Below are 23,465 nucleotides of genomic sequence, written 5' to 3'. Positions count from 1 at the left end.
GAAGCAGCAGCATGATGCCTTGTGTCCTCTGGGGAAGAAGAGAAGGCAAGTGTGTGTCTCATTTTAATGTGATTAAAACCAGACTCTGGCTGATCCACATGAGTCCAGCAGGTGGCGCTGTTGTGCGAGTTCTCCCACAATGCCACATGGCGTCTGGAAGGACGCTGTCTGGTGGTCTGGATCTGAATCTGTAATGTATATTTACAGACCTGCACTGGATCAAAGTCAAATGTTAACCTCTGAGACAGTCGTGTGTGTGTGTGTGTGTGTGTGTGTGTGTGTGTGTGTGTGTGTGTGTGTGTGTGTGTGTGTGTGTGTGTGTGTGTGTGTGTGTGTGTTCGTTCCTCCAGCCAATTCTCCCTGTAATTTCTTCCTGGACTCGTGTGCAGAACTGACCTTGGACTGTGCAGCAGTGCATTGTGGGAGAGACTTAAACGCTGGGTTCTGTTCAGCGCCCTGTCTTTAAAGCCGAATTTAAAAAAAAAAGAAGAAAAAAGCCTCCATTCATTCATCTGGTAATCAGTGATCATTTAAACCACCTCTTAGCTTTTTATAGCCTAGCCTGTCAATGTTGCTTCTTTTCATAGCGTCTGAGATGCGACAGTGAGTTGTGATGATGTCACACATTTGGTCAGCTGAGTGTTGGACTTTGAGCGGTTTCCCCGCCTGGACTTCCTGGACATGCGTTGTCCACGTCCTGTAGAAGGATAAATCTCCCAAATATACAAATTTCTTGATGAGTTCTTGATGCATCCTGTGATGTCATCAGAGGTGGTAGAGTAGCCAATAATTATATTTAAGTAAGAGTAATAATATGACTCAAATAGAAGTGAAAAGCAACCATCCAAATAATTGCTCATGTGAAGTACATTTTGATAATTAAATGAAAACATAAATTAATGTATCTGCAACATTAAATAAAATATCCTTTTTTCAAAGCAATGTCTCCTGTCAGAGCCAAATAAAGGAGTCATCGGCACATTAAAACTGTTCAAACATTACGTGGAATGTCAGGTTTCAAAACCAGTGAACAACAAAACAGAAGTAAAATTTAAAAATAGTTAAACAGTTCATTTATTTCCATTTGAATAACAAACATATCTCGAAAGTTCTGAGGCTTCTCGTCTAAATCCAAATCGCAGCCATTGCGAAAATCCACTCCTGTGTGCCATGTGACAGCCTGGCTTCATCTGATTGGTGGGATGGAGTCTTTCTGATTGACAGAGACTCCCCCCCCCCCCTCTCTCTCCCCACCTCCCCCTCTCTCCCTCTCTCTCTCTCCCTCCCTCCCTCTTTCTCTCTCTCTTTCCTTCCCTCTCCCTCCCTCTCTCTCTCTTCCCCCCCTCTCTCTCGCCCTCTATCTCTCTCTCTGTCACAGTTTTAATCTCCTCAGTGTCTCAGGACGACGGATCAGAGGGTCTGATGGGGTTCAGGTCTTCTTGCTTGTTGTTCAATCAGGACTAATGACTCAGAGCAGACTAGCTAACCAACTTTTTATAGTTTCTGGCTTTTGGATCCTTTAGTGTTTACAAATCTGAATCTTGTGTCTGTTTTTGAATCCAGACTTGGAGGTCCCTGGAGCGTTCAGGCTGACCTGATTTGTTTTTGTTTTCATGTAATGAACCAGCTCCTGGTTTTGGAGGTAGGACCATCTAGTCTGGACTCACACACAAACCTAGGTGTCTCAAATTTCACTGAGAAATTCAGGCTCTGGTTTCCCTTCCACCTCAGAGGATCTGAGAGGACAAGGTTCAGGTTTTATCAGATCTAATGTGCGAGTGTGAGGAAGCGAACTTCAGCACAGAATTGAGGCAGGTGGGGGGAGGGGTAGGATTATACAACAACTGATTAAAACTCACCTGGACCATCTTAACCAGTCTGGACCTGGACAGCATGGACTTGCTGAGGAAGAGGTGAGGTGGACCGGTGGGACTGGGTCATGTATGTCCTGTGCACCCTGGCTGTCCTGACCCTCCACAGCCTCTTCAAGAACCGGAACAAGGTTGCCGAACCTCAGGGACAGAGACTTAGTCCAGAGGATGGAGTCTCCGAAGTCTGGGGGTGGTCCAAGACTCTGGGTGGTGGACCAGATTTGGACTGGAGACAACCAATGAGCTGCAGAGCTGAAGGGCTGAGGAGGGGAGGAGGAAGTGGCTGTAACATTCCAGAGAGCAGGAGGGTCCAGGTTCAGGTGAGAACCACCTCTGAGCAGGTGAAATGTGTGTGATGTCAGACCAGGACCTGGTGCACTAAGAGCAGATCTCTGCATCAACAGTATTGGGCTGCTGGTCTCAGGTTTTAGTCTCTTTGACATGGTCAGATCTCATGGTGTGAACTGGTTAGTCCTCTGGTTTGTTTATGTGAGCGGCTGAGTGATGTCACATAGATCTTCGTCTGATGTCAATCTGCTGACGAACCCACCAGAACCTGAACCAGGTGAACTTAGACCTGAGACTGTTGGGGGTCAGACGTGGTCTGTCAGGAGGTCACTGTGACATCATTGCCAGGTTCTGCTGCCACGCAACATCTAATCATAGTGATGATGTCAGGAGCGAGTCTGGAGTCTGGGTCAGGAGGTGACGCAGGAGAACTGTCTGTTTTCCATGACTGCTCGTTGTTGTTGTAACCATGACAACACAGATCGTCAGAAAGAACTTGTTCCTGAAATCATCATCTTAATGTGGACGTGACCAGACACAACCACAGGAAGGCGATCAGATGATTGATCAGGCGATTGAGACAAACATCTGGACTCTGGACTGTTGATTTAATGTCTCATTAAAGAACAGATCAATTATACGGATCAGACTGATATGATTGATCTTCCTCAGTTCCTTTTTATATAGTATTTACTGTTCATACACACACACACACACACACACACATACAGAGGCTGTTGAATATTTGATGGGGGAGGGGCGGCTCTTCACGGTTCAGTTGAGGCTGAAATATTTAGCAGTCAATGGGACGGGGGGCAGGGCTAGAGGAGGTGTGATGCTGGTGTGCTGTTGCTAGGGAAACAGAGAGGAAGCTGTGTGTCCGCTGAGGAGTTCGGTGGGTGTTGGTGTGAAGCTGCAGCAGCGAGGAGGAGGAAGATGAGGACGCTGAGAGGGAGGTAAGAGCTGGACGGACAAAGATGGAGGACAGGAGACGGACCTGCTGACGTGTGTGTGTGTGTGTGTGTGTGTGTGTGTGTGGTGTGTGTGTGTGTGTGTGTGTGTGTGTGTGTGTGTGTGTGTGTGTGTGTGTGTGTGTGTGTGTGTGTGTGTGTGTGTGTGTGTGTGTGTGGGGGGTCTGCATTCGGCTTTGTGTCTCTGTATGTCCTGTGAATTTTCTCTGATCGTCCTCCTTTTGTCTGGTTTGTTTCACTCTCTCCTGTGTGTGTCATGGGGATGTCTCATTCTCTCATGCAGAGTCATTTTTGGACTTCCTGTTGTTTACTCTGTGAGACCATCAGCTGATAGTTGATGGATCATCTTCTGGTTCTGGTAAATAAGAATTGGATGTTTCTTCAGGTTTCAAATTTTTGTAGCATTTTGACCTTCACTGTTTGATACCTGGTCTGTGTCAGCAGGTGTGGGCGGAGCTACAGCCTTCATCACTGAAAACTGTGTGTGTGTCTGTCTGTCTGTCTGTCAGGGGAGCAGACTGGGTTTGACTGTTAGCACATGGAGAAGAGGAAGAGCCTATTTGACCCAGTTAAGGGAGGAGGAGGGAACAGATAAGGAATCAAGCTCTTTGGCTGAAATATGTTTCAGATTCTATATTTTGAAGGGCTGATATTCATAAGAAGACTGTCTCAGTGTAGTTTAAGAACAGTAGAAAAACAGGATCTGATTCTCTCCTCTGATTGGGGAACAGTTTTCTGACTATCCAGTTGAAATACAGGAGATTTGATCTTACAAGGTGGATGATCAGTGCAGATGGGCGGGGCTTGTGGGCGTAGCTGACGACAGTTTATCATCAACCTTTAGCTGTATGGACCTTTTGAAATGTTAAACTGGGTTTGTTTCAGCTGAAAAAAAGGACCTGCAGTCTCAGCACATTCAGCTGGTGGTTGGATGGAAAACACAAATTGTGTGTGTGTGTGTGTTTAAGTTTAAATGTGCCTGTTTGTGTGTCTGTCAGCATCTTAGTGCATCCTTAAAGCTCTAATTCAAACTGTGTGTGTGTGTGTGTGTGTGTGTGTGTGTGTGTGTGTGTGTGAGAAAGGTTAGGGTTTTGTAGTGTGGACAGTCTACCAGGATGTATGTCTCAGCAGTTGTCACCATTAATAATTTGTGTGTGTGTTTAAATGTGCCTGTTTGTGTGTCTGTCAGCATCTTAGTGCATCCTTAAAGCTCTAATCCAAACAATGTGTGTGTATGTGCGCGTGCGTGCATTTAATACCTTCTTATCCTGCAGCCTGTGAATGTCAAACTCTCTTGTCTGTCCTACACACGTTAAATAAACAGACACACTCAGCAGTTTGTGGGTTGTTGCTTAGCAACTGAACATCTGGAACATTTGTGAGTGAACAATTTGTTCATCTCCGAACCTGACGACCAGCATCAACATGTGAACCTGGACACGGACCTGGACCAACCAGGATCTGCCAGACTTCTCCTCAAATTCTATAAAGCTCATGTTAGTCTACCCTAGCATTGCTGATGTGTTACTCAGCAATGCTAACAATTAGCAAGCTAGCATTACTAGTTAACAACAAGTTAACAGTAAATGTTAGCATGCTACTGTAACCATTACCAATAAACAGATATGTAGCATCGTAAGTGACACATTGAGAAAAAAAAAAAACAGGTATGAGCTGGACTCTCAGTAAAGCTTTGTAAAGATCAGGACTGGGTCCAGAGTCCAGACTAGGACTTATCCACTGCGACCAGTGCTCCTCCACTCTGAATCCACTGCACTCATGTCTCACCTGTGGGGACCTTTGTGTTTCTGGATCACGGTGTACCAGGTGGGACTCACCTGCTCGGACTAGGTTACATCACACGGGGGGCGTGGCCTGATTCTGCTCATTGCACAGAGACCACATGTTGGCTGAAGGCTATGCTGTTTCTATAATAATCATCGAATATTAAAGTGTCTCTGCCCAGGACCCTGTGACCTTTGACGTTTGGCCATGTGTTGTCTTTAACTGAGGAAGGAGTTAAGAAATCTGTGTTCAGGTGGAGGTATGTTCATGAAAAACAGGAACAGTCAGTGTTGATGGAAAAAGTCTACCAGTGAGGTCCAGTTCCAGAGGAGTACAGTGCTGCTGCTGTTTCCTGATCTTGGTCCTTGTCCAGGTCCAGGTCCGAATGCTGGGTGTTTCGGTTGGTCTTTGCTGACCTCTGTTGGTCCAACCACTCAGATGGCTGCAGGGCAGTTATGTCATACGGGGTTTGACCAGGACCAGGTTATCTGAAGGTAGATCAGGACCATATGGAGTAGGTCTAGCTTCTTTATCAATGATGTTAACAGTGTCTCTGTCACTTCCTGGTGATGTCATCAAACTCTTCAGATTTGGTCTATGGACTCTGTTGTGGTTTGTTCTGGTCTGATATGGTGTCTTCTGGTCTCATGTGGTCTCTGTCTGCAGCCGGTTCAGCAGTCCAGTTCTGTGCTCAGTCCGGTCATGTATAGCACCAGAAAGACGTGGGACCTCGGCCATGCCCCCTGCCTGCAGGAGCTCTGGAAGAAAGACATTTCGTTGGATGGTGAGTTAGGGGGCGGGACTTAGACTGGATGTGCACCAGTACAGCTGCATTCCAGGACAGAAGGGTGTGTGTGTGTGGGTGTAGGTGCAATCGTTGGAGGACCATCAGGTGAGCTTTCACCTTTTGTTCAGCCGGTGTCCTAGATTAAAAGAATTCAGATCTGAGTTGATCAACTGATGGTTCTGATCAGACACTTATATTGATAATTGATTTTAACATCACTACAAAGGAAAGTGCTTTACGTACTCTCTCGGACCTGAACCTTGACCTGAACCCAAGTCTGGGCTGATCAGTATTTCAGCAGTCTGTTGATGATATAATCAACACAGTTTCACCTCACCTAAGGTTGACTCAGTGAGGCCTGATGGTTCAGACTTTAGGGCCTGTGTCAGATTCTGGTCTGATGGGCTTGCAGGTCAAATACACAAACAAAAGAAAAATGTGTGTTGTAAATGCTGTGTAATGGGGACATGTTGGTCCTTCAAATTTGTTCCAGGGGAAAGACATGTGCGTGTGTGCGTGTGCAGGGCCTTAAATCTTATCAGGCTGAGAACAGTTCTCTCTCTCTGGGAATATCTGAGCACACACACTCAGGTTTGTCAGGTTTATTTATCAGCTGTGTTATGTGGTCAGGCTGGTTGGTGTGTGGTATTGGGGGCGGGATCAGGAGGAAACAACAACCTCATTTATCATTGGTCTGCTGCAAATCTGATCCTGGATTATTCACATTCCTTTGAGGGTCCATGTAAAGCAGGTCTTTGGTTTGGAGGATTGACACCAACACGGGGAAACACAACCAAAGTGCTCGTCTGAGAGTCTGATAGAGATCATCTTATCCAGACTGATTGTAGCGGCCTTAATTCCAGTATGATGGACCAGAGTCAAGCTGTGATCCGTGTGACCTTCCTGTGTTTCTGTAGCGAGCTCAGTGGACTTCCTGATGAGTGATGACGACGATGGCTCCTTCCTGTCTCTGCCCTCTGCCACCTACTCACAGCACCGATCTCTGACCACAGAGCTGACTGAAACAAACGCACCCAACCAGCAGCTGCTCATCCAGGTACATCTCCCCCGCCTCTGCCCAACTGAAGTGATGACATCAGCTGATATAACTTCAGGGAGACATGACATCATCATACTTGTAACATTTGTGTTAAGTGGCTCTAACAAGTCCAGGTCTTCAGAGTGAATCCTGGTCTTTCTCTCACACTGTCCTCCATCTGTCTCTCCATGCTGTCCTTGCCCTGGTCCTACAGAGAGTTACCTGGTCTTGCTGGTGGTCTCCTGTCAATGTAAAAACACTCAATCTGCCTCAGTGTCTCCTAGTCCCAGATTTAGATCCAGGTCCATGCACCAGCCCCCTCATGACCCCACCCCCACCCCACCCAATCCTTTACAGAGGATTCTCTGTAAAGGATTGGCATTGACTGTATGTGTGTGTTCAGACTCTACAGGACAAAGTGTGCAAGTTTCAGACTCGTCTTCGTTCTGAAGAACTCACCCGTCACCTGCTGGTCCAGCAGCTGCAGCAGAGAGTCCAAGAGGGAGAGGGACGAGGAGTCCCGTCGCTGCAGGGGGAGGAGCCTCTGTTGGCCCCCTCCAAAACTGAGAAGCTGCTGCAGCCTGGTGAAAAACCTTCACATTGTCTCACCTGTCCGGAAGAAGAGCAGCTTGTTATTGGGCTGCGCAAACAGGTAAATCTGCAGGAAACGCACCATCACAGTGGCTGTTTAAGGTTGATGTGTTGATAAGTTGTTGTTGTCCACAGGTGGAAGAGCTGGAGGAGAAGCTGGTGGACCAGACTCGGGAGGTGGAGAGACTTCGCTCTGAGCTGGTGAGACTCTGTTGAACCACAAAAATGTCCCATGACTTGGTTACATGTTGAAGGATTTAGGGTTCAGGGGAGAATGGATTGACTTCGGACCATAAACAGGAAGTTGTGCTGTGATGTCATGAAGTATTGTCTTCTCCGGCCTGTAGGGGGCAACAGACCTGGAGAAGCAGCTTGAGCTGCTGCTGGCGGAGAATGACCATTTGAAGCAGGAGCTGAAGTCATGCAGGAGCTCAGAGCTTCAGAGGCTCAACCCTGCAGAGCCCTGCAGCCACTGCCCCCACAGCCAGGTGAGGTCTACACACAGCCAGGTGAGGTCTACACACAGCCAGGAAGCAGCTTTAACACCTGATTGTTGTGCAGGAGGCAGAGACCTTACGGAGGGAGGTGTCCCGCTGGGAGAGCCAGGCCCGGCAGAGGGAGCGGCGTCTGGCCGAGCTGGAGCGAGAGCTGCTGGACAAAAGCTTCAGAGTGGAGACACTCCAGCGACAAATGAATGACTCCACCTGGCAGATGGAGGAGTCACGACGTCAGCAGGGGGAGGCAGAGCGCAAACTCACTCTTCGACTGCAAGAGTGTGAGGAAGAGCTGGCCAGGCAGGCATCTGTGCCCCCTAGGGTCAAGGTGAGGACAGTGGTTGGGGGAGGTGCAGACTGTCAGTGACCTGATCTAAAACCAGCTCTGGTTCTGGTCCAGTATGTTACTCAGACGGTGGAGGTGGAGTCACCTGACTCCCAGAAAGCTTTGGTGGAGACGCAGGTGAAGAATGCTGCCCTGCAGGAGCAGCTGTCTGTGCAGAGGCAGCTGCTGAGGGAGCTGGAGACGCAGCTGCACGAGTCTCAGAGGACCTGCGCTCAGCTCAGGACACAGGTAATGCCACTTCCTGTTTCCTGTCATGCAGCGTGCCGTTCGGGCTGTCTGTCGCTGAATCATGTTGACCAATATGACATTGAGTCTCAGCTGTACGGAGGCAGGTGATGATGATGCCACCTCTACCTTCTGCTCTCTGCATGCATTCGCTGCAGCTGCTTGCCGACCGAGCTCGTCTCTGCAGCTTCCTCCCTAACACCCTCGGCAGGAGCGGCATTGAGGTGGTTCGTGGGTTGTCTAAGGTTGGCCCTGCCTCCTTTCTCCTGTGACATCACTGAGGTTCAGAGGTCACAGTGAGACTTAAACCCCACCCCACTTTGACTCAGAGTTCAGGTTCCAAAGCTCTTAAACAAACCATCCCCAAATCCTTACAGATGAGGAGGCCCAGACTGCCACCACCATCTCAGACCTCGTCCTGAACAGATTAGAGTCCCAGTTCAGAGACTCTCTGCTGCCTGTGGTTTTACTGGGATGCTTTGGAACCTGTGAGACTCTGAGTCCCCCAGTCTGTGATGTCATCCCGTCCCAGTAACTCTGTCCCAGTGCTGCCAGTGGTGTCGCTTCGCACAATTCAGGAGACCAGGATCTGAACCTGGTTCCTTGGTGTGAACCTCCAGGATATGAAGATCCTGTTCACCCTCCTCCTCCAGTGGTGGACCAGTTCACATTGGTCTTTAAGTTTAAGGTCCATGCTGTCTGAGACTCTAAAGGCCCCAGCCACGCCCACCTGGACCACCATCCTCCTCCCTGAAATCTGCTATATTTCTATTGGTCAGTGAGAAACAGTCAGCTAACTGACCTTCTGTTACTACAGATGTAAAACTAAACTGAGATGATTTGTAATACTGAAGAAGTTAAAATGTGGGCTTTTAATATTAAATCTGGACCTTTAGACCTGAGTCCCTACTGCAAGTCCAGGTTCAGGGTGACTCAGAGGGTTCTGGCTGTTGTGGATCTGGGTCTGGTTCCCCCTGGCGGCCTCTCTGATGGTGGATCTCATCAGTGCATCACGGGGGGGATTGTGGCAGTTTGTCCTCATTGATCCAGCCCTCAGACTGTGGTTCTGTCTAGGTCCTGGTCTATGAAGGCGAGATGGAGCGGGCTCAGGGTCACCTGGAGGCCGAGATGCAGAACTTGGAAGATGAGAAGAACCGAGTGATCGAGGAAGCTTTTGTCCGAGCAGAGAGAGAAATGAAGGCAGTCCATGAGAATTTGGCAGGTCTGACCACTTCTTGTCTGTGTGTCTGTTGTTTCTCAGTGTGTGCTGTCTGTCTGTATCTCAGTGTGCATTTTGTGCCTGTTGTGTTGTAGGTGTGCGTCTGAACTTGCTCAGTCTCCAGCCGGCCCTCCGGACTCTGACGTGTGACTACAACTGTCTGAAGAAGCAGGTTCAAGATTTTCCTCTGATGCTGGATCAGGCCATCAGGGAGGCCAAGCAGGAGGTGAGTCCAGACCACCAGACTCCTGAAGTCACTTTAAAACAGACTCAGAATAAAACAAGATGAAAGACAAAATAAAAACAAATCAGTGATCAACGGTTTTGTGTCTGTGCGTGTCCGTGTGTTAGATCTGTCAGGTGATCAGTGACGTCAGCAGCACAAACCAGGAGCTGCTGCGTAAATACAGGAGAGAAATGAACCTGAGGAAGAAATGTCACAACGAGCTGGTTCGACTCAAAGGTCAGACACACACACAACAACACAAATGTCACACAGCAGCACCTACACATCAGTGCTCCTGAGATCCATGAAACTGAGTCTGAGCTATGACCTGAGGACATTATGTCCTGGTCTCAGGTGTGGCTCTGATTGCCCCCCTCCATTTCCTAGGTAACATCCGTGTTTTCTGTCGCGTCCGGCCGGTCAGTCAGGAGGAGCAGGACACCGCTGATGCCAAAACCATGTTGAGCTTCGACTCTGACGATGATGCCATCCTCTATCTGTCCAACAAGGGCAAGATCATGACATTTGAGCTGGACAAGGTCTTCCCCCCCCAGGCATCGCAGGAGGAAGTGAGTGACCCCCAGACTGGAGACCTGGTCTGAGGGGGGACAGAAACTAGTGTCACAGCAGACCAGATACATGAGTCAGGATCTTGCAGCCAACAGTCTGTCTTTCTCTGACCAGGTGTTTCAGGAAGTGCAGTCTCTGGTCACTTCCTGTATCGACGGCTTCAATGTCTGCATCTTTGCCTATGGTCAGACCGGCTCTGGGAAAACGTACACCATGGAGGTAGGACTGGTGCTGTGTGTGTGGTCTTTGCACTTTTGTCGATGATGATGATGTCACACACATGTCTGTCACAGGGCGTGGTTGACGACCCCGGCATTAACCAGCGAGCAATGCGCCTGCTGTTCTCCGAGGTGATTGCGAAGGCTCCAGACTGGGACTATAAGATCACCGTCAGCATGGTGGAGATCTACAATGAGACGCTGCGGTGAGCCTCTGATCCTGGTCTGAGAACGGTCCGCTGATGTCACTGCGGAAACTGTGTCCTAGAACATTACAACGACCAAATGAGTCCAAAAGATGAGTTACACAAACCCTGTGCAGTCACAGTTGGCCCATTAGTACATTAACATGCATGCTGAGGCTAAATGTGGAAGGAGAGTCAGGTTGCATCAACATTGGATCCATTGGACCAGGACCAGGGCTGGTACAGGATTTGGGATCTTGTTCAGGAGTTACATAAAAGTGGTTCAGTTTATCTCCGTCTGTCAGCTGTTGTGCAAGTCCAGCTGGTTACATCCTGTGAGAGCTCAACATCTGGACACTGGGAACAAGGCTTTAGCAGAAAGGTCCAGAACTCAGATAACTGAGCACTGGAGCCGGATTAAAGGGTCAGATGATCTGAGGTCAGGATTTAGCAGATTAGATTTTCTTAGAAAAAATCCTCAGGTTTAGTCATAATCTGTGAAATGTCTGCTGCTAACGTTAGCTAAAGTTTGCATCCTGAGCAAACACATGAGATCAAAGGGGCGGCTTTGTGCAAGACCTGGATGCTAACATTAGCTCAAGCTCATCACACTGTTTGTGTTCGTGTTCTTGTTTTGTTTTGGCTATGATTGCATGTTCACTGTTGGGGGAGGGGCCTGTGGTACAGGCCACACCCCATATTGAAACCTGTCGATGTTGTGCTGCCTGAGTTCAGTCTTCCGGGTCTGTGCGTCCCCTCAGGAATCTGCTGGGGGAGAATCCCACCGACAAACTGGACATCAAGATGAATCCTGATGGCAGTGGACAGCTGTACGTCCCTGGACTGACCGAGTTCACCGTCCAGAGTCCTGAAGATATCAACCGGGTGAGTGCTTCCTGCTGTCACTGTAAACGTCTCCACACAGCTGCTGGTTTCTGTCTGCAGCTGAAACTGGTTACTTTGTGTACGTCTACCTGTCCTCAGGTGTTTGAACTGGGTCACATGAACAGAGCGACAGCCTGCACCAACCTGAACGAACACAGCTCCAGGTCACATGCTCTGCTCATCATCACCGTGTCTGGATTCAATGTTGATACAGGAAACCGCACACAAGGTGTGTGTATATATATATATATACACACACACACACACACACACACACACAGACAGACACACTCTGTGCCTCCCAGCTCTGACTTTGGTCTTGGTCCAGGGAAGCTGAACCTGGTGGACCTTGCAGGCTCAGAACGGATTGGGAAGTCGGGGGCGGAGGGCAGTCGGCTCCGAGAGGCTCAGTGCATCAACAAGTCGCTGTCGGCGCTCGGTGATGTCATCAATGCTCTGCGGAGCAAACACTCCCACATCCCGTTCAGGAACTCCCGCCTCACTTACCTGCTGCAGGACTCTCTCAGCGGGGACAGCAAGACCCTGATGATGGTGCAGGTGAGACCTGAACCAGGTGTGCAGGACTTGGCTGTCAGGTCTGTTCAGTCCAGATCTTAATCAGCTGATTGAGACTCATCAGTTTGATGTCTGGACAGTAAATCAGTGATTAATGCTGTCGATTAAGCTGACTCTGTCTTGTGTTCAGGTGTCTCCATTGCCTAGCAACATAAGTGAGTCCATCTGCTCGCTGAAGTTTGCTCAGCGCGTTCGCAGCGTTGAGCTGAGCTCATCAACCACGTCCTCAAGGAGGCACGAGAACTCTTCCACCTCATCCTCACCCACGCATGACAGTGTGGAGGTAACACACACACACACACACACACACATATATATATATATATATATGAACTTCATTTTAATGCAGTTTGACCTTTGACCTCCTCAGCTGGACTCACCCCCTGTAACCCCCATCCCCCTCCCCATCTCTCGGGCAAGCAGTGCTGGCTCCACCCTCTCATCGGCCTCCAGGACCCCCAGCAGCTCCCGCAGGAGGTCCCAGTCCCAGCTGTCCACAGGTACGCATACAGGGACACTGACAGGGACACAACGCAGGGACACAACACACACATTCAAAATGAACTTTGAGCTAAATTGAATAATTTAATAAATATAATTAATAAAAGCATCAAAAATGAACAATCTGTTAAATTCTGAGCCTTTCTGGGATAATTGACTGTTTTTGACTTTACTGTAATATTTCACCTTAAAAACTGTAAACCTGTTTGATGTCATTTCTTCATTTTGATACACTGTATGAACACTTCAGACCTAAAATCACACAAAAGCATAAAATCTGAGGAGGAAGAATTTTTCTTTTTCTTTTACTGTGAAACCCGCAAACATGCTTAACAAACTTTTTTTTAAAACTCAGAATGCAAATATAAATTGAAAATATATAAAATAGAAAATTATAGAACATATGTATACATTTGCAACAACAGAAATTCTTTTTCTTTTTTTTTTTTTTTTTTTAAATCATCCAAAACTCACTATTGATAGCAATCTCTCTCACTTACTCACTTACCGCCTTACCCTTCTTCCTCAGCAACCAAAAGGTTGCGTGTTGACTTAGAATTTCTTGATTGGTTGATGTGGGTAATTTTTCCTCCAATAGGAAACAGTGTGCCATGTTTCTTTCCCTTTTTACCGTTTTCCTCCTGAGCCAAATGTGACGACAATGTTCAGGAAAAAGCAGCATAAATAATTTATCATTGGTCAACACAGTTTTAAAACTGTATACAGTTTGATGTCCAAACAGACTCTCAGCAAGGTTGCGTTTTCCTGTTACATTATTTTAAATTGGTCTTGTGTTTTGGCATATCCGTCGACTACTGAAATAAAAGTCTGAACGCTGGATGTAAATGTTTCCTCCCGCTCCGTTTTGATGGAGATGGCCTAAAAGCATTCTGGGAAATGAAACATCTCTGGTCTAAACTGTAGCAGTGATGGAGGATTTCCCAGCAGCCCCTCCTATCAGTCTGCTCTTCTTCTGTCCTCATTCTGTGGTCTGATTGGTTGGTTCACAGACAGGTAGACAGAGCCAGCCAATTGGTTGGAGACGGTGGGCAGGTAGGTGGGGCAAACACTGATTGATGGATAGCTTGGCATGGAAGCTCTCAGCATGGCATGCCCCTGCCCCCACACCCCCACCCCACCCCGCCTGAGCAGGGCCCAGGGCGTCCACAGGCCTGTGCCGCCTGTTCGATCCCTGTGGTCTGGTTCTTACCAAGTCACAAGGAAACAGCACGCCCGCTCATTAACCACGTCACAGCTCTTAAAGGGACACTAACTTATTTCAGTGGTTTATCTGTGTCCAGCACAGGTCAGGTGTGTGTTGTTTTTTGTGTTTTTGGAGTGCTAAGTAGCTGCCTTCTGTAATAGTTAACAGAATTGGATACAGATGAAACTGAGCAGTGCTTTTAGTTGTAAGTGGATAAACCTGAAGTTAAACACATTTGATGTGTGTGTGTGTGTGTGTGTCAGTTAGCTTCCTGTGCTTGCACATGTAATCCACTTTTCCTTGTGGCTTCATTGTGTGGATGCCTCCCCCCAGCCCCCCCCCAGAATCTCTGCTGTTCTGCGATCTGCTGGGCGTTCTGATGATGAGCCGGGGATTATGGGATGATGCTGGTCATGTGTCTGTGCTCATAAATCTGAAAAAACTGTTAATATCTGTTTGAAGAGGACAGGGACACCTCGTGTGCACATTCAGGAAAACTGCTGATGTCCAGTTAAATTTTAAAGGGAGCTGAAGAGGAAGGACAGTGAGTCCCAGGAATTTGTTTTATGTCTTGATTCAGACAAATCAAGCTTTAGTTCACAGTTGAAACAGAGTGGACAGGATGTGACATCAGACTTTTGTCAGACCCTGGCAACCCAGTGTGTCCTCTGAAACCACAGCTATCACCAGGTGTCCTCATAGTCCTCAGAAACCATGAGCGGGTCGTCCTGGGACAATAGTAAACATGTTTTCACTTTGAGAAGAGCAAACATGTGGACATGGGCTGACTTGTATGGGTCACCTGACCTCTGAATGTCTTGGGTCTTTTCTGCAGGACGATTGAAACTGACAACCTGAGGGAGTTGGAGGCAACGCTGAGGGACGTCCGGGTCTGGGGTGTCAGTCAACACCCTCGGGATCTCAGATCGACCAAAGCCTGATGGGGACTCTTCAGAGAACATGGCCTCATTTTATGGTTTGTGTCTTGATGGGACGATGGCTGTTGAAAGGACTCTGAAGGTTCTCTGGCTCCACCCGTCTGGACAGTTGACACTTAAACGTCCCAGAAAATCAGTCTTTCTTTTATCCTTTATTTGTAAAGTTGCACTTTATATTTTTCCAGATGTTGATGAAAATCACCTGCTTCCATATTTATATCTGACAAAGCAGGAAACGTTTCTCTGCTGAAGTTTTGAGCTGACAGTGAAGATGGATCCTCATTCATCCCAGCAGGGTACTATACTGGTACTCAGCTGACCAATGGGAAGTGATCAATACAAGGTTCACGTGTGTGTGTGTGTGTGTGTGTGAGAGATTGTTTATCTTCTTCCTGGATGTTTTTTTTTCTTTTCTTTTTTTTTTTTCTGTGTTAGCTTGTCTCGTCACCTCTGCAAAACCACAGGTGACCACGGTTGACCTTTGACCTCAGACTGAACAGACAACAGTGGCTTCGCAGTAAACAAGCTAATCTATATGTCGCTGTCCTTCTTCTCTCCAGCTGCTTTTTCTATTTCCCTTTTTAATAAACAATCTAACCTGAGTTGAGTCTGGAACATGTTTTATACTTGCCGTTAGCTTATCAGAGCCTAAAGGCTAAACACAGCTACCTGAACAGACTCTTAAGCTCATTACTAGAGTATATATTAAACAAGGTAGTGTGCTCATTCAAGAGCCAGCAGGTTAGTCCTCCAGTCAGCTTTTTAAACTCTTATGACCTTTGACCCTTCAGTCTCACGATCTGTGGCAGCATCAACGTGACCTGATTTGTTTCCTAGTCATCAAACTTCCTGAACTGTGAGCCCCGTGTAAGTCTATTGCGACACTCAATGTGCCACCTAGATTCAGCACAATCATCATAAACATAAAAATCAAGCCAGAAATTGAAACTTTACTTTAATACACATTTAAACAGTGGACCTGTGTAGAAAAAGGACTGAAGGAGCGCCTGGTCTATCTTCAGGTGAGTCTGGTCACATGACCTCATAAGTTCATTATGAACGATTAGAAGAGTCAGTTAAAGGGAATCAACCACCAGTTCCTCCTGCTCAGGCTTTATGCTAACTGAAGGTAACAAGCAGCGTCAGAACTTTCCCAACATGCATTGCTTTGTTGACCTCAGCCGAGTTGGTGTGAGTCTGAAATCTCTGACAATGAGTGGGCGTGTCCACTCTGAGGGTTTATTTCCTGTCTGTCAGTGGACAGTGCATCCTCACCACAACCGTGAATGATCAGATCTTCGCTGAGGGTGTGCAGGGTCTGACCTTGTGTGGACACACAGTCTTCTCAATCAGCTGATCCATCCCTCACTGACAATCCATCTCAGAGTGAGTCATCGAGCGGTGCCATGAGCAGCTGCAGCTCCTTGAAGGCGCTGCCATGGCGACCGACCTGCGCTGCTTTGTTTTTCACAAAGTTACTGAGGTTCTTCAGCTGTTTACAGCACATCCTGCACTTCAGGTGTCTGTTGATAAACAGCCTCAGAGTGAGAGCTGGTCATGATGTTATCAATACTGAAAACAAGCCTTTGACAAACTGCTCACCGCTCCTCCCTTGTGATGTCGACACCCACAGATGGCACCGCCTTCAGCGTGTCAGAGATCAACATCCAGAAATGTTTCATGATGAGTTTAAGAGATGTACAACCGGTCTGCATGTAACTGACACACACAAGTTGATGAATAGTTGAGAAACATTTGGGTCTGGTCATGTGACCAGACTGAGGTAAATTGATCATATAAATAATCAATACTTGGGATCACTGACCTCTCATATTTACTCTGCAACAGTTTGTCAATCTGAGGAAGAATCGATGTACACAGGTCCAGTTTCCATAGTGACCTGAAAACACCAACAACTAAACTTCCGGCTTTGATGAATCTAATAATTTTTTAGGATTAATCGTGATGCGTGTGCATCTCTCACGGCTGCAGGTTGATGATGTTGAGGATGTCCACTACGATAGACAGGTCGTTCATGGAGACAGCCGTGTCCAGAGCACTCTGCAGAGACAGGAAGTGGAGGGATGTCCATGAAGTGGTACAACACATCTTTTCTTTTTCTGATATGAACCAAATAAAAATGATGAGCTGGAAGATAAACCACAGCCGTCTCCTCCTTTATGTCTGTTGTTCCTGTCTCACCTTGATGTCCTCTCTGGCCCACACAACTCGAACCATCTCCAGGTTCTTGTGTCGGCTGCTCAGCATTACACACATGGTGTCATGGCCTTTCTTGATCTGGGACAGAGCCTCCTCGTCACTCAGGACTCCAGGTCTGGCGTTGGGTGAACACTGAGGAACAAAGGAGACACTTCAGTTTGGACTCTCAGTCAATCCGTCACATGATCGTCCTGGCTCAAACTCACAGGCAGGAAATCGGCCACGTTGAGGCCAATGGGCTCGTTCCTGGTGCTCAGGATGATCTTAGGTTGTTGTTTAGACTTCGTGGCGATGGGAGGCTGAGGGGGAGGGGAGCGGGACCTGGGGGGGTCGGAGGTTGAAGGGGCCACTGCTGAGGGGGCTGGGCGCTTCACACACAAGACTACCGTAGGCTCCACCCTCTGGACGGGTGTGGAAGAGGCCAAAGGTGGAGCCTTCAAAACACAACTTTATGTTCACATGACATGGACACTGGTCACATGACCTCACTGTGGCGATGCTGCTGCCTTCACTGACCTGCTGCTTGTCAGGAAACGGAGAAACCATGTCCTTCAGCTGACGGCCAATGGCTAATATGGTCTCTGAGAACACATTTACACAATAGGAAGTGAACACACGTCCACGTCCACGCGCACACACACACACACTCTATCTTCAGCACCTTAATGACATCCTATATGACCCCTGAACTGCGGTTTCTTTGTGTGAAATGATCAGAGTGATGAAGATAGAGATGAAGGGCTCACCGTCTTCTGGAGGAGCAGGAAAAGGTTCTGAAATCCTGGGAGGAGTTCGAGCTGGAGGAGAAAGATGATGACAAGGTCTTTAAATCATGAATTCAAACTGATTAAGAACAGAACCATGAAGAGTCTGATGGTCCACATACAGATGGCGTTCTTGGGCTGAAAAATCTCCTTGTAGTCCTCAGCGTTGTGAATCTCAGCTGACGACAGCTTTTCATCTGCTTCATCCTCACTGGGGCTTCGCCTATCAGTGTCTGACCCCTGCTTCACCCTGATGACATCACAACACAGAACAACGTAAAGTGACACAAGTCAACAAAAACCTGGAAGTTGATTAAAAGTTGTTGCTTTGGCTTCTGCTCTGACGAAGCTATTGAGGAACTTGATGATACAAAGGTGGATGTACCTCTGCGAGCTGCAGGTGGTTGTGGGTCTGTCATAGTTGCGGCGCAGAGCAGATCCCCTGGGATCCTTGGGCTCTGTGAGTGGCTGGTTGTCCTGGATGATTCCTTGGATCAGGGAGCCACTGCTCTTCTTCACCCGCTTCAGGTCGACCACAAAGGATGACACGCTGGAAAGTTGGTGGGAGACACCAATCTGATGGAGGAGAGAGCTGGAGGTCAGATTTGTGTTTGAGGGGACACTGGTGACTCCATCCTGTGGGTGGAGCCACTCACCAGCTGCTGGTTGCAGACAGCAAGGTCGGAAACTCGACCCCAGCCCACCGGAACCACATCGAAGCAGCGATCAGGCTCCCAGCCAAAGACCCGCAGAGAGTCTGTGGCCCCGCTGTATAGACAGCTGCCATCCGGACTGAAAAATATACACCTGAAACCACAAGTGAAATTCAGGGGTCAGAGGTCAGGTATCAGGGGTCATGTAATCCACACTACTACCTGATTGGAGTTGTGTCTCCCTCTAGTGAGCTGATCATGGTGAATTTCTCCAGATCCCACAGCTTGATGGTCCTGCAGACACACACAGGCAGTCCAAGTTATATGGCAGAAAAGGCCCCTGGTCTGTCAGTCTGTGGACTGGGGGTCGTACCTGTCGGAGCTGCCTGATGCCAGCAGGTACTCATTGGGGTGAAACTGCACCACGTTGACGGCGGCGATGTGAGATTTGAATTCTGTGATGGTTTTCCCCTGAGTCAGGTCCCACAGCTGAGAATCATACAGCACAAGGTCAAAGGTCAACCTTTTTGTAAATGCCTTCTTTGTTTGCACAAGACACACCCACTGTTCCCTGGGGTCAGAGGCTCGATGACACAGATCCTGCTCTGAGGATTGTGGACTGTAAAGTCCCTGACAGGACGAACTTCTTAGTGGCCTGCAGGCTCTGTATTGATTATATATTGATAAGTGATCAGTTTTACCTTCACAGTGCAGTCGTCACTTGCTGAAGCCAACCATTTCCCATCTGGACTGAAGGCCAGACCCCTCACAGCCTGAGTGTGGCCCTGACGCAAGAACAAAAGTCGTGCTGTTAACAAACACAGACACACACACACAAGCACATGCACAAATGCACCAATGCACATACATCTTACCTTGTACCTGAACACATATCCTTTCCTCCTGACATCCCACAGCTGACAGAGTTGAACCAACGTCACAGACAAAGAGATGTACTCATTAATGCAGATTATGAACAGACAGAAAGAAAAACAAACAAATAAACAGCACTTACCTTGATATTTGTGTCCAGGGAGCTGGAAGCCAGGAAGTCTCCAAACGGATGAAAGCCCAGACTGGTGATGTTGGCTTTGTGTCCCATCAGGGTCCTTAAAACTGGACAAGAGGAAGCAGCTGTCACCAAGACTCACCTGGACTGGTCTGAGTCACAATGAGTGTTCACAGACAGAATCAAACCACTGTAGCTCCAACAAAGTGACACTAACTTCCTGAAAATGAAACACTTGCGACATCACAAGGTCTACAGCTTCTAGGCTGATCCAGCTCCAGAGCAGACCTGTCTGGACTGGGACCGGATTGACTCTCTCATGCTTGGGTTAAAATTCATGGTTGTAAATAATACAAACCCAGTAAGCACAGGTCAGACTCATGACAGACAGAAAACTGGGTCTCACTCTTGGCAGCCTCCAGGTCCCAGACCCGTATGGATCCAGACTGAGAACCGGCGACGACTTGCTCCTCTGACACATTGAACTGGACACACTCCACCGGGTTCTTGTGACCCGTCAGACTCTGTGAGACATACACAACATTAGAACATGTTTTTGAGACAGAGGAGCTCCAGACCTGAGGTCTCCAGGGGACCAGGTCTCACCATGATGCAGTTGGCCTTGCTCACAGCCCAGATGTTCACCCTGCAGTCCTCTCCTCCTGTAGCCAGCAAGCGGCCTGAACTTTTCCCCAGAGCCAAACAGGAAACAGAGCTGGAGTGGGCCTCAAACTCCTCTGCACAACAATACAGGAGGGACATTTCAGCTCTGAGCTGATCAGAGTCCCTGACCAACATCAGACTCCTTTTTTTCTGCTGTTCCAAATAATAAAGTTCCATCAAGGCTCTTCACACAGAGAGCAGGTCCAGACCAAACTCTGTGTGGAGCTGTTAGACAGACCAACAGCAGACAGAGCAGAGAAACACTAATGCATGGACTTTTTTCCTGCCTACTCTTCAGACAGGATGTTTCTAATATCTAATTGCATAGGTGAATGAAGGCACTCCTAGAGACTAGTATTATAGATCTTCAAAGTTCTGGAATGCCCCCTTGTGGCTAAATGAAGAGCAGGTTGTTAATCCTTTGGAGGCCCAATTCTTAAATCTTAAAACTCCCAAATACTTAATGCTTTCTGCCTCCCAATTCCATTTATACAAAAACTTTATCTCATTCAGTGGGTCATAATTAATAACTAGTATCTGAGTTGTATTAATATTGACTTTATAACTTTATAGTAGGTCATATTCTTTTAGCTTTTTCATACATTTGGGAAGTGTTTGAGTGGGATGTGTTAGATTGGCCAGCAAATCGTCAGCAGACAGAGCCAATTAGTGTTCCCCAGCAGACATCGTCACCCCTTTAATAGCCAAAATCTCCTGTATTCACTAGCCCAGGGGTCCTATGAACAGGGCAAAGAGGAGCAGTGATGGGCATGACTGTTGTCTTATTCATTTTTCCGTATGAATTAATTAGTGAGATCCCCTTTGAATTTAGTTTTAACTGTTGGTCTACCATATAGTGCTGAAAATGTGCCAATTATGGACGTAAGCAAGCAGAATTTTGTCAGTGCTAAATCTTACTGAATCGAACGCTTTTTCTGTGTCTAAACTAATAATGATCATCTCCAATTTTTGGTAAACAGTTTGTAGTCTATACTGAGACTGACACTGACTGGGTGATAGTTCCCACATTCCAATTTGGTCTCCCTCTCTTTAGGAATGATGGAAATTATTGAATCCCTCAATGAAGGAGGCATTACTTTCTTTTGCAAACACTTAAATGTTTTTAATCATTTTAGAACAAATTTGTCTTGCATCATCTTGTACCATTCCGACGTGAAGTCGTGTGTCCCTGAGGTTTTCCTCCCTTTTAGTCTTCCAATTGCTGATTGTAGTTCTTTTGTTATTTTAGAAGTTTACTTATCATTTTGTTGATTTGTGACCTTTGGTAAGTGCATTGAAGCCAGAAAGGCATCACCCTGCTAGCCGTTGTTCATTTGTGTTTGGGAATAAAGCTTTTGATATTTTTGTATTGGCTAGTTTCTGTTACATTTGTCATAGGGTTCCTATTTTGTGTATTGTTCTATCTTCTTGTTGTTTATATAATTAATACGATAAAAGTTTCAAGGCTCCCCCCCACCTCTTTGGATTGTTGCATGGTAAAAAGGGTTTTTGTGTTTCATGCGTATTTACTTCATCCATTTCTTTTTGTGGCATTACAATTTGGGATTTAGTGCTGTTCTTTGAGAGTTTCTGAATGCACATTTGGAAGTTTCCAGGGTTTCTTCGTTAGCTGAATTATTTAGGATATTTAGGATATTTGAGCTTAACCAGGCAAAGACCTAATAGACTTAATTTCATTAGTTAAATGAACTGGATGTAAATAGCACTGCAATCTGGAAGGTTGCTGTGGCCTATTTCACATTTTTCTGATCTATAATGATCTTTTTCAAATGTAAAAAAAGTAATCAATCCATGGAAAAAAATGTAGCCTGGCTACAGTACTGAAGGAAATCTGTGCTGAATAGTCTGAGCTTCTGGCAATGCAAAGAGCTTTTTTAAAACATGTTTTTAAACTTTCTTTCTCGGCAAACTAGAATTCATCTGTATTACTGGACCACCCCTTCCTCCCCAATTTTAATTAAATTTGCTTTAAGGCACAAATTTGAGGGCTATACCAAAGTGCCAGCCTCCTCTGTTTCATTACTTCCTTTTTCAGAGGAGCCACAGAATCAAGATTTGAACTTAGTGCTATTCACAAGGTCATCAATCTGTGTAGGGGAGAAGCCCTCTACTAACTTTAGACATGGTAGTTTACCAAATAATGTCTGAATAGTTCCTTAAATTTGGCCACGGTATTTTCAGAACATCTGCTCCAGCTGAATTTATTCCAGATGCTTTGCAGCCATTTATTGTAAACTCGATTGTTATTAACTAGTGGTTGGAGAGAAGAGGGTTAGAAGAAGAAATATTATTAACTGGTCAGTTTCGATGCCATTGAATCAGAGTGACAGCTTGGAGAATAATGTGTCTATACAGCGCTGAGATTTTCATCGTGAACATGTTTCACAGGACAAGCAGTTTGTACTTACGCAGTCGCCATGAGATCTTGGTGGAACTTGCAGCAGCCATACTGGTCACACTGGGAGACTGGCGGACACTGAGGAGGTTGATCAGTCAGAATCACTGAGGACTCACATCAGCTTCTCATGCACTCTGTGAACACACCTCCACCTGCAGGAACAAAAGTCGGTTGGTCTTCCTGGTCCTGGATCAGAGACTCTGAACATCACAGAAGAACCTGAACTTCGCCTGCTGGACACGGAGGTTACTCACTGTCCACTTCATGAGGTAGAGCTACAATAAACTAATGTATTAACTAACAGGTGGAGGCTCACCTGTGCAGGGTGTACATCATCACATCTTTCACTGACTGAAAAACATCTGCACAAACAAAAGGAGGGCGTTGGATCAGGTGTTCCTAGAAAAGTGGAACCTGGAAAAGTGAACCTGAAGTGGATCCTGCTTTATCCCATTCAGACTGAGCCTGAATGGGATAAAGCAGGATCACGGGGCAGCTAGCTTGATGAAGATTCCGTTGAAAAGCTGATTAACAAACTTCTGAGAGATGATTTATCACTGACAGGCCACCGACGGGTGACGGAGGCTCCCAGGAAGACCGAGGAGCCGCCGAGAGCTTCCGATCCGGTTTATTAACTCACCTGTCCGAGACGTGAAAGTCTGTTAGCACTGAGCAAATTACAGCTAACTGCTTGGAGCGGTTCCCGCCCGTTGACCTCCACATCCGCACCCGAACCGGCACCTTTACGGTCAGACGTCACACCGTCTGTCGGTACTCCGCTGCAGCTTAGCAACCGGACAACCGGCCGGCTACTTCCG

At 47.1% G+C, this 23,465-nt stretch overlaps 2 protein-coding genes across 4 annotated transcripts; one reads left to right on the top strand and one right to left on the bottom strand.

Annotated features, from left to right (window-relative positions):
- The first annotated feature begins 1,390 nt into the window (after window positions 1-1,390).
- kifc3 (kinesin family member C3) lies at window positions 1,391-15,515 on the top strand. Its single transcript, XM_029497480.1, has 22 exons — window positions 1,391-2,191; window positions 5,582-5,699; window positions 6,620-6,759; window positions 7,145-7,393; window positions 7,468-7,533; window positions 7,680-7,820; window positions 7,894-8,154; window positions 8,227-8,400; window positions 8,556-8,642; window positions 9,472-9,619; window positions 9,712-9,842; window positions 9,968-10,079; window positions 10,230-10,411; window positions 10,527-10,631; window positions 10,706-10,836; window positions 11,577-11,700; window positions 11,800-11,929; window positions 12,029-12,258; window positions 12,407-12,559; window positions 12,647-12,780; window positions 13,788-13,830; window positions 14,817-15,515. Exons 1-22 carry the CDS (start codon window positions 1,940-1,942, stop codon window positions 14,823-14,825), a joined length of 3,120 nt encoding a protein of 1,039 aa, XP_029353340.1. The 5' UTR covers window positions 1,391-1,939; the 3' UTR covers window positions 14,826-15,515.
- katnb1 (katanin p80 (WD repeat containing) subunit B 1) lies at window positions 15,263-23,460 on the bottom strand. 3 transcript variants are annotated; one of them, XM_029497481.1, is made up of 20 exons: window positions 23,288-23,460; window positions 22,658-22,799; window positions 20,172-20,302; window positions 19,972-20,089; window positions 19,572-19,672; window positions 19,432-19,473; window positions 19,258-19,341; window positions 18,930-19,045; window positions 18,779-18,850; window positions 18,560-18,710; window positions 18,289-18,479; window positions 18,026-18,153; window positions 17,886-17,936; window positions 17,656-17,720; window positions 17,346-17,573; window positions 17,122-17,271; window positions 16,904-16,980; window positions 16,745-16,819; window positions 16,522-16,638; window positions 15,263-16,442 (listed from the first exon to the last, which is right to left on the bottom strand). In XM_029497481.1, exons 2-20 carry the CDS (start codon window positions 22,695-22,697, stop codon window positions 16,301-16,303), a joined length of 2,079 nt encoding a protein of 692 aa, XP_029353341.1. In that variant the 5' UTR covers window positions 22,698-22,799; window positions 23,288-23,460; the 3' UTR covers window positions 15,263-16,300. The 3 variants fall into 3 exon arrangements, 2 of the variants coding, with proteins under 2 accessions (XP_029353341.1, XP_029353343.1); XR_003840578.1 differs by having other exon boundaries at window positions 16,301-16,442; window positions 16,522-16,628; XM_029497483.1 differs by lacking the exons at window positions 20,172-20,302; window positions 23,288-23,460 and having other exon boundaries at window positions 22,658-22,792.
- Window positions 23,461-23,465: the final 5 nt, after the last annotated feature.

Source organism: Echeneis naucrates, chromosome 3, assembly GCF_900963305.1.
Source record: "Echeneis naucrates chromosome 3, fEcheNa1.1, whole genome shotgun sequence".
Taxonomy (NCBI): Eukaryota; Metazoa; Chordata; class Actinopteri; order Carangiformes; family Echeneidae; genus Echeneis; species Echeneis naucrates.
The sequence above is the reverse complement of the archived record's forward strand: the minus strand, read 5'-3'. Positions and strand labels throughout refer to the sequence as shown.